Here is a 10,715-nt window from a genome sequence, read left to right on the forward strand (position 1 = left end):
GAGAGAGAGAGAGAGAGAGAGAGAGAGAGAGAGAGAGAATCCCCGCCCAGGGCAGTTCTCACGTACCTGCATCACTTTGAAGATCCTGTCGGTAAGTTCGGTGGACATAACCACGTCTGTGTGTTGATTTATGTGCCGGGTCAGGTAGCTGGAGGCAAGACTGGCCAACTGTGAGATGACAGGGGCAGGGTGTACAGGCAAGGAGATTTGAGTTTTGATTCCGCACAACATTATATGAGAGGAGGAGATTTGAGCTTTGATACCACACACTATGAGGATGGAAGAAAATATAGGGATGTCATGCAACAGGAGGAAGGAAATAGAAAGTATTGGGAAACCACAGTGACAGCATAAATTTTCAAGTTAGCTATAGAAACCGGTCAACCTGTGTGGACGAAGGGGCGGGGAGATGGATAAATGAAGAGAGATATAGATATATAAGAAGGGTGCAATGGGAACACCGGCGATGTCCATTTTTTTTAGCTTGTTGCGGTATTTTTTAGCCATGACCAAGCCCCAGGTTTTCACCACGTGGAAGAATCCAAAAAACCACCATAGGACGCCTCAATGCTCGCGAGAAAAAAAGTGTACGCAAGGGGAGATCCAGCGATGTCCGACGAGTACAAAGGGAAAACGAGAGATATCAGCGCGGAGTAGAGACTTATTTTTTATTTACCCTTATCTGCCCCGACAGGCAAACAGCAGCCATTTTGAGGTCGTGTGCTTTGTTTACGCGCATTTCAAAATGGTATAGCAACAGATACCAGAGGTGACAGCAAACTCAAACGTGTGCTCGGTATGCCCGGGAAAGAACTAAAATGTTCTGAAGTGACTACTGGTGACGGAAAAAAACCCCACGGTTTATAATTTATTAATAACCCATTTCAATAGTCTCAGTACCAAAGGCCAAAAATACACCACACCAGAGACACTAAAATATAAATACTCTCTGACCACACTTGCGTTTCTCATATCAGTGGGCAACATAAAAAAACAGACGTGCTCGCCAGACTGAATATGAAACAAAACTCCACCATGATGGTCACTTCTACCCCACCAGAGAGGAAAGACGTAGAGCTGTTATTACAGTCCCCATCTGCTTCCCTGCACTTCTGCCAGTATTTTGGCATGACCAAGGCCGTCGGTATCTCGATTGTTTAAAAAAAATTGGAAAGCTTCATGCATAACTTTGTAAAAACCAAAAACAAACATGGAATAATCAATTAACAGTAGATAAAGATCTTTCAGCATTTCAACGCCTCTCTCTATTAATATTGTGATGATGAATATGGCATTCGTTGTTCTACTGTCAGCTGTTAACCCACATTGCATTTCTAAAACCACGGGTCTTATCATGTTTCTCATTCTAGGTCTACTTTTATTGTGTGATTTCTTCTGTTCTTCTTTGTGTTCCCATGTTAGGTGTCAGGGGTAGTCGACTGCTGGTTTTTCCATCTGCAGTGTAACTGATTGATTTTTACGTGTGAGACTGTTTTTCCAACGTAGTAGGGCCCCTAGTCTTCAGGCAGCCACATTCCGATTTCGAAAGTATTCTATATGATTTTATACTGACTAGAGTATTTTCAGTTTTGGCAGGAATAAATTTTAAATGTTGCCAGGGTGGCGGCCGAAGCCTACTCTAAGAACGTAAGAAAGAACAGACCACTCCATTGGGGCCATCAATCACCCAGAGGCTGACCCTCGACCCTCCCCGACCCTTAACAAGGAGATGCCGATTCAAAGAAAAACAAAAACCCCATTCCCCCTCTTCCAAAAATCAAAACATATCTCACCACATGAACCCCCCCCCCCAAAAAAAAAAACCCCCACACAAAAACAACACAAACAAAAAAACAACAACAAAAAACAAAAACAAACAAACAAACAAAAAACAACAACAACCAAACAAAAAACCCACCCCCAAACAAACAAAATAACAACACACACACTCACACAAACAACAACAAAACCATCAAGCATTAGTTTAAGAAGACTGAATCAACGATCTGCGCCGTGTAGCCAGGGCAGTGACAGGTCGCTCAAGCTCTGCGCTGCCCATCAACAACACTGTCTGTTCATGCGTGAGAAGAACACTTCCCCCCTAAACTGTAACGAGGCCGGCCGGACTTCACAATTATAATTATGTTTGTGTCAGAGAGAAGCACATCGTTACGATAATGGCCATTAAGAATTGGGGAACATCAGGGTCAATATTAGAGTATTAAATGGCGCCATCGGCACGGCTCAACCATAAATGCGCTGTGACAGAAGCTGATAGCGCGGGATAAGTAATGTTTAGCAGTAATTTAATGGATACCCCCCCCAAAAAAAAACAAAAAACTCCCCCCCCAACCCCCCCCCCCCCACAAAAAACAACAACCCCAAAACATTTCAATTTCTACAGAATATGTAATTATAAACGTTTTTTTAAATTGAGGTACAAATAAAAGAATGTGTGCACACCTAATATATATTCTCCACCTAAACGGCGTTCTCTAAATCTAACCCTTTGGTTAGATAAAAGACCTTTCTCGGGTCAACAACGTCAAATAAAGACCTATGTTGTAACATTAAAAATATTAACTGATACACGCTTCATAATTCGAATCAAATCATCGTAGTAAAAGATACCGAGTGGTAAATCAGAGATCTATATTTCGTAAAATGCCCTTTATCCGTTTGAAGAAGGGATTTTCGTTATCTGAGCGAAAACTTCGGTTGTACGAGTCTAGGCTTAGCAGATTGTTGCGGTCGTTTGTTAGGAACAGGAAAAACAATAAACATAATATACAGGAAGGTTCATAGTAGGCATATAGTACATATCACATCACTGTTATTACACCTAGTTCATTACAACATGTGGGGGGGGGGGGCATAGTTTTACTATGTGGGGAGTAAAGAATACACCTGCCGTGATACTGCGAGTCGTAAGAGGCGACTAAAGGTGCATAGGTCTGGCCACCCGAAAAGTGACAGTTTGCGGAGGGCCAACTACCCGACCCAGTAAACAAGGAAAGTTATATAAACACGAACAAACAAGACTTATAATTTTTCCATCTTGGGAGACGGAGGAGCTTCTGCATCTGCAGGAACAACGAAGGACAGCGGACAAAGCCGAAAGGAGTCTTCTGAGCCGAAATCTTCTCTGTCCAACAAGTCTCTCCGGATTGCGTCGTGGAATGTTCGCACCATGTATGAAGCAGGAAAGAGCTCTCAAGTGACACAAGAGATGAAAAGATACAGGCTGCACATACTAGGAGTCCGCGAAACCCACTGGATACAGTCTGGACAGAAGCAGCTCAGCTCGGGGGAACAAATATTGTATTCTGGGAGGGAAGACAAGCACCATGCGGAGGGAGTTGGAATTATTTTGAGTACGTATGCGCAGAAGTCACTTAGAGGATGGGAACCAAAGGGGGAGAGGATCATTATGGCTTCTTTCACTACCAGAAGTAACCATGAACATAGTACAGATCTACACCCCAACAAACGATGCTTCGGATGATGACAAGGATGCTTTTTACAGCCAGCCCCAGGGGGTCATCGACAAACTACCAAGAAAAGATGTCAACATCATAATGGGAGATGCTAATGCCAAGATTGGTCAGGACAACGTAGGGTACGAAGGAATCATGAGACAACATGACTTGAGACAAATGAATGAGAACTGTGAGCGATTTGCAAACCTATGTGCTTTCAAGTCTTGTCACCGGAGGCTCTGTTTTTCCCCATAAGAGGATCCACAAGGCTACTTGGGTATCACCGAATGGAGTGACGGAGAACCAGATCGATCATTTTTTTTATCTCTCGTAGGTTTAGGCGTTCACTGGAAGATGTCAAAGTACAGAGAGGGGCAAAATTTGGATCGGATCATCATCTACTGTTAGCAAAACTCAAGCTTCGTCTAAAAAGCATGGAACCAGAACAGGAACCAAAAGAATGAAGTTCCAGGTAAGTCTTTTAGATGGACACAAGAAACAGGAGTTTCAACTGCAGTTGAGGAACAGATCCCAACCCTTGTCGGATCTTGGTGAGGAAGACATGGAGGTGGAGATGCACTGGACCAAGGTCAAAGAAGTCTTTACTTCAACATGTCAAGAAATACTCGGTGAGAAGAAATTGGAGCACAAGGAATGGATTAGCCAACGGTCAATGGATTTGATTAGCATTAGAAGACAATTGAAAGCAGAGACAAATGCAAGTAGAACAAGGGGATCAAAAGCGGACGCATTGGAGCAGTACAGGACTACAGCTAAAGATATAAAGAGATCACTGAGAAAAGACAAGGAGGAATTCATGAACAGGCTTGCAGAGAGGGCAGAGGAGGAAGCAGCAGGAGGGAACATGCCAATCCTTTACCAGACTACAAAGACTCTTTCTGGAAAATATGGGAAACCAGAAGTAACAGTAAAGGACCAAGAGGGAAAAACCATTTTTGGAAAGGAAGCTCGGTCAAGACGATGGGTAGAGCATTTAAACTGTCTCCTGAACAGACCACCACCAAGTAACCTGCCAGCTAGAAATGAGCTACCAATCTGCTGTGATGCCCCATCGAAACAAGAGATTATGGATGCCATTAAGAAGCTGAACAACGGTAAAGCGGCCGGTCCTGATCAGTTTCCACATGAGGCCCTAAAACAGATGCCAATGTGACGGCAGACCTCCTTCTTCCATTGTTTACCACGATCTGGAATGAGAGCAAGTTCCCAAAGGATTGGAAAGAAGGACACCTTGTGAAACTACCTAAAAAGGGGGATCTAGGCAACTGCAGCAACAACTGAGGAATCACTCTTCTCTCAATACCAGGAAAGGTCTTCAACAGAATAACTCTGGAGAGAATCAAGTCTGCAACGGATCAAAGACTTCGGGATGAACAGGCTGGTTTTCGGAAAAATCGGCCAACCACGGACCAGATTGCTACACTGAGGATCATAGTGGAACAGTCCCTGGAGTGGAACTCCCAGTTGATCGTCAACTTTTTTGACTATGAGAAGGCCTTTGACAGCATAGACCGAGCAACACTAGGGAAGATCCCACAGAAGATGGTTAACCTCACCGGGAGCATGTACGAAGGGACACGTTGCAGAGTTATACATGATGGCCAGCTCACTGACAGCTTTGACATCAAGACCGGCGTGAGCCAGGGATGTTTACTATCACCTTTCCTCTTTATCTTGGTAATCGACTGGCTGATGAAGGAAACCACCAGAGGACACAGAAACGGTATACAGGGGACCCCATGGACACAGTTGGACGATCTGGACTTTGCAGACGACTTGGCGCTTCTGTCACACACTCAGGAACAGATGCAAGCAAAGACAACGATTTTAAACAGCCTATCAGAGTCTGTCGGATAGAGGATCCACCCCGGAAAGTCGAAAGCCCTAAGGATAGATGCACTACGAAAGGAGCAGGTCACAGTACAAGGAAATGAACTAGAAGACGTCGAATCCTTCTGCTATCTTGGGAGTATAATTGACAGAGAGGGAGGAACAGGCGCTGAAGTAAAGTCCCGCATTGGAAAGGCACAGACTGCATTTATTTCTTTGAATAGGATTTGGAGGACCAGGGATATCTCATTACGAATAAAGCTTAGAATTTTCAACTCAAATGTGAAGTCAGTCTTGTGGTATGGGTGTGAGACGTGGAACGCATCCGATACGTGCATAAAGAGGATCCAGGTTTTCTTAAATAAGTGTCTGAGGAAGCTACTGAGGATTAAATGGACAGACAGGATCACCAACGAGGAAGTATTAAGGAGAACGAGACAGAGCCCAGTCAGAGATGAGGAGGGAAGAAGACGTTGGCGATGGATTGGACACACTCTCAGGAAGTCAAGCAGCTGCATAACAAGAAAAGTGTTAGATTGGAACCCATAGAGTAAAAGATCAAGGGGAAGACCACGTGGAACCTGGAGAAGAGTCACGGAAATGGATGTACAGGAAAGGGGGAAGACGAGGAATGACATCAAGCGACTAGCCCAGGATAGGGAAAGGTGGAGAGTGTTTTTCAAGGCCTTTATCCTGATCCAGGGTGACAAAGGCAATGACGATGATGATTACAACTATTAGCAGATTAAATTAGTTGGCATTTTTGTACATTTTCAATGTCATTAACCATATTTTGTCGTAACTACTTTAATGTGCTTACAACTTTCATGAATTAAGTATTATAGCAGTGATATTATACTTGCTAAATACCTACTATGGCACCCCCCCGTATAAAACACACCGGTTTAGACAGAAGCATTTGAGGGACAGTAAAGATGTTGGATCAACTGGCCAGTGACTCCCCTCACACCTTTCCCTGGGTTTACACGGAAGCACTGTTGTACTGATGGTAAGTAAGTATACAAGTAGGTACGTGTGAGGGTTTAAATGGGTTTAACACCTCGTGCAACACTGTTAAAGTATTTAAGAGGCACGACCTACGAACTTCCCGCCCATCTTTGATAGGACCGAGCCAAATGGGTTGACAACCCTGAAAACTCGACAAATCGACCTGTCAGAGATTCGAACCTCAGATTTCCATTCCGAAGTCCAGTATGATAACAACTGAGCCCATGGACTTTCAGTCTGTAAATTAATTCCTTTTTAATTCATTTAGCGAAGAAAAACAAAAGCAAATCAAAATAACGAAGATTTCCTACTATCGTAACCCCCCCCCCCCCTTCAACAACAACAAAACAAAAAAACCAAAAAACAAGACAATGAACAAGAATGTCACGAGAGTCATCATTTATGCATGTTCCTTTTCTTGTAACATAAAATAAAATAAATATTTTATTGTCCAGATGCTAATAACATGTAAAATGACTCGTTTTCTGTTAACATCCCCTGTCAGTGACCATCTTCAAACGTGAGGTCTCAAACAGACTGCTGAGAACTTTGCGTGTATCAAAATATGGGATCTTAATAATAGCACAACCTTCAGAAACATCTTACCCTGAGCGAGTTTTGGAAGCTTAATCCAGTCACTTTTACCCAATGGGGATACGTTGGCATTCGTCAATTTTTGACCTTCAATGACCTTCCACCCCCCCCCCTCCAACAAAACAAACAACCTCCTCCTCGTTAAGAAAAAAAAAACACACACAAAAACCCCCAACAACAACAAACAAACCCTTCAGTGGTCCAACTCTATTGAAAAAGAATTCAGCGTGCATGACACTGACCATAATTGCACTACAAAACCGGTCTTGGCAACGATAAGACTACGAGTCTTGCCTCGAGCAAATATCTTTATATCAAACACATTAGTAAAAAGAATTCCGTTGCCGTACAATCACTATAATACCAGTCAGGTGCTACGAGGAAGAAAGGAAACAAACGGGAAAAAAAGAACAATAAATGTTAAAAGAGGAAATAAAAGCACTTAATTAAAGAACTGTTTTTTTCACTTGGATTGTTTGTTTGTTTTTGTCTTTTTTTTTGGGGGGGGGGTTAATAAAGTAGTCTTAGTGATTAGAAAAAGCTAGACAGGCATCTAGACAATCTATAACAAAACTCTTTAAAAAATAGCAGAGTGATACGACAGAATAGAAATAGAAGCCACCAGTGTCACCCTCAAACTATCTGCATTCTGTCAATATTGAGATTGAAACAAATGTATGACAGAAGACAAACCATTGACAGGGGTTTAGTGAGAGACAGAATCTGAGACATAAAACTGACAGTAGTGAGGGGGGGGGGATAGAAAGAGTGGGAAGGAAGGGAGAGAGAGAGAGAGAGAGAGAGAGAGAGAGAGAGAGAGAGAGAGAGAGAGACAGAGACAGAGAGAGAGAGAGAGAGAGACAGAGAGAGAGACAGAGAGAGAGAGAGAGACAGAGAGAGAGACAGAGAGAGAGACAGAGAGAGAGAGAGACAGAGAGAGAGACAGAGAGAGAGAGAGAGACAGAGAGAGAGACAGAGAGAGAGAGAGAGAGAGAGAGAGAGAGAGAGAGAGAGAGAGAGAGAGAGAGAGAGGGGGGGGGGAAGAAACCGAGAGACATATAGAGACAGAGACAAAGAGAGAAAGGCAGAAACAGAGAAACATACAGAGATAAAGAGATAGAGAGAGAGAGGCAGAAACAGAGAGACATACAGAGACAGAGAGAAAGAACAGGGACAAGGTGAATAACAAAAGAAAAACGGCTGGAGTCCACACAAAACAAGGTTATCTCGATGACAGCAAAACGAGCCGTGGGGGAAATTACCTGCTCTGGGTCTTTGATTTGCTGCAGGAGCTCATTCTCAGAGTTGGGCAACTCAATCAGGCACCACTCTCTGAGGGCGTCACGACTCGCCGACTCTTTGGAGGCAGCTTCCTGTGGAGGGGAATAGAATACTAAAGATAAGCACATAGATACAATAACGGTCATTAAGTTTTTTTCTTTTTAATGACGTGTTTTTATATCCCCGTGAAAGTAAGCACATCGGCACAATATTGGCTTTTCATTTTTTTAAGCAGCTGTTTTTATATTCCCATTGACACAATTTAGATGATTTAGGAGACAGGCTTCGACCCTACCCGCCAGGGCCAACCCAGGTTGAGAGGTATACAACGTTCCACAAGAAAACCGAGGCACTTCATACGAATTCCCCACATACGAGAGCCGATCTCAGGTCTTCTGCATATTTTGGCAGAGTGCCTAACCTCTACACATTAGACGCCAGTAGACATTTGGAGACGGTAAAAAATAAGACAAAAAAGCAAAAACAACAGAGTGAAAGACCAGAAGATGGAACGACCAATAGCGCCCTTAAACCACCCACTAGTTGGGGGAATTTTTTTTTTGGGGGGGGGGGGGGGGGGCAGGAGTGAGAAATAAAACCTTGGGGAGAGAAAAGGAGAAGTTCTAAACAGGTCCAGAAAAAAAGTAGTCTGTCATGGAACTCTGTAACGAGATATCCAGGAAATATCTCAGTTATAGGAAAGGTGAACAACCACAAATGTCATGCGTTAAACAAGGGGCAGAGTTTCTATCCATGCTTTGTCGAGGTGTAGTGGACAACCGCATGAAAGTAGAGGAGAACCTAAACTCTTGGGCAGATGGTGTGTGTGAAATGGCATAGATTTAAAACGCCTATCTACAATAATAGCTTATTTAAGAGACGGGACCTCCGAGTTAAATGTACGTCTACGCAAGGACCGTCCAAATGTTTAAAAAAAATCGTGAAACGTGCCTTTCCAAAACACGCAACGTCGGACCAAGATGAGGCTTGAAACACTGATTTCGCAATCTTACGATTGCGGGTCCCGTAGCCTAACCACTACTCTTGGGGCTAGACAACCGTCCTTCGATACTTGTGGTTCCTCCATCCGGTTTAGGAAGGGAGGCCACGGTGCAGGAAATCAGAAATTTAACCAAGAATTCAGTCAGCAACTTTGGTGGCATGTGAAGAAACTGCCTTGCCTGCTGATTACCCCCCCCCCCCCCCTCAACCGCCCCAAAAACGGATACAGGTATATAACATGTGATAACAAGTACTTTTGAGTTACGAATATGAGCGCACAACATTGTGGGGAAAAATAGCCGAATGATTACAGAGAGTGGTGCTTACAAAAATTACAACATACCAATCACACGTGGTCGGTCAGTCGTTCGAAAATAAAAACGCAGCAACAACAGACAACAGCACCCCCCTCCCCCCCCCCCCAACCACACACACAGTACTTTCGTTCTACTCTGGACCAAGAGATTGTTCGTGACTCGAAGCAGACGATGCAACTGGGTCAGGAAGTCCTTTCCTATGAGGATTAAAAAAACGTTGACGGATATCAAATGGGCACTTTTCTGTATTGCTGAAAGAAAGAGTGATTTGATGCCCGTAAGCATAATGAAAGTTCATTTACGCCTATGGAATGGTTTACAGTTTGTCTGCACTTGCCTCGGAAAAGCTGGCCTTATTGCTTCGTTTTATTTGTTAATAACTATGACATGCACTGAAAACGACCTTTTGCTGATTTCAAATGTGTGCGCTCGCAATATGTGTGACTGACCGTACATTTTTCAGTTTAAAAAAATTTATAATATACATAATATCCCAATCACACTTGTAAAATAGTGATACATCCCTTTCACCTTTCTTGATTCCAAACGTATTGCCTTGTCTCTATTTTGGAGCATATTATTATTATCAAGGAAGTAAAGAACTAACAGGAGGGACGTAGTGTTTGGGCAATATACTCGTACTTCCTTTATGTCTAGCGCCCTTGCATAGCAGTATCATGCATACTGCTTAACCTAAGATGGCCTTTTCGAAAGAGTTTGTGAGAACACGAGCATGCGAGCTTGTGTCTACGTGAATGCACACGTGTGAGTGCTTCAGAGTACGCGCATTCTGATGCGTCATTGTGTGTGAGTTTTTGTGCATTGAAATAAATGCGCGCACGCATTAGGCTGTTAACTATTACGTAAACTCATACATGTACACATAGCGCGTGGTCTTACTACACATGATACGGGTCTACTACAGCTTGGGGAAAGAGATAACAGTAGCAAGACCGATCAACAGAAAAAACAAAGGGAGAGTTTAGAAGTATTTCACGAACGAACAGATACGCTCTCTCTCTCTCTCTCTCTCTCTCTCTCTCTCTCACACACACACACACACACACACACACACACACACACACACACAAGAGAGAGAGAGAAAGAGAGAGAAGAGAGAGAAGAGAAGAGAAGAGAGAGAGAGAGAGAGAGAGAGAGAGAGAGAGAGAGAGAGAGAGAGAGA

The 10,715-nt window shown here is 43.4% G+C and overlaps 1 protein-coding gene across 1 annotated transcript in view; it reads right to left on the reverse strand.

Moving 5' to 3' along the window:
- The window catches only part of LOC101851290, a gene marked incomplete in the record, with an annotated part of 52,205 nt that overhangs the window by 17,418 nt on the left and 24,072 nt on the right, over nucleotides 1-10,715 (reverse strand). The window contains 2 exon segments of the mRNA XM_005106363.3: nucleotides 67-168; nucleotides 8,195-8,305. Of these exon segments, the coding sequence (XP_005106420.2) occupies nucleotides 67-168; nucleotides 8,195-8,305 (213 nt within the window).

Source organism: Aplysia californica, unplaced genomic scaffold (assembly GCF_000002075.1).
Source record: "Aplysia californica isolate F4 #8 unplaced genomic scaffold, AplCal3.0 scaffold00529, whole genome shotgun sequence".
In the NCBI taxonomy this organism is placed as follows: domain Eukaryota; kingdom Metazoa; phylum Mollusca; class Gastropoda; order Aplysiida; family Aplysiidae; genus Aplysia; species Aplysia californica.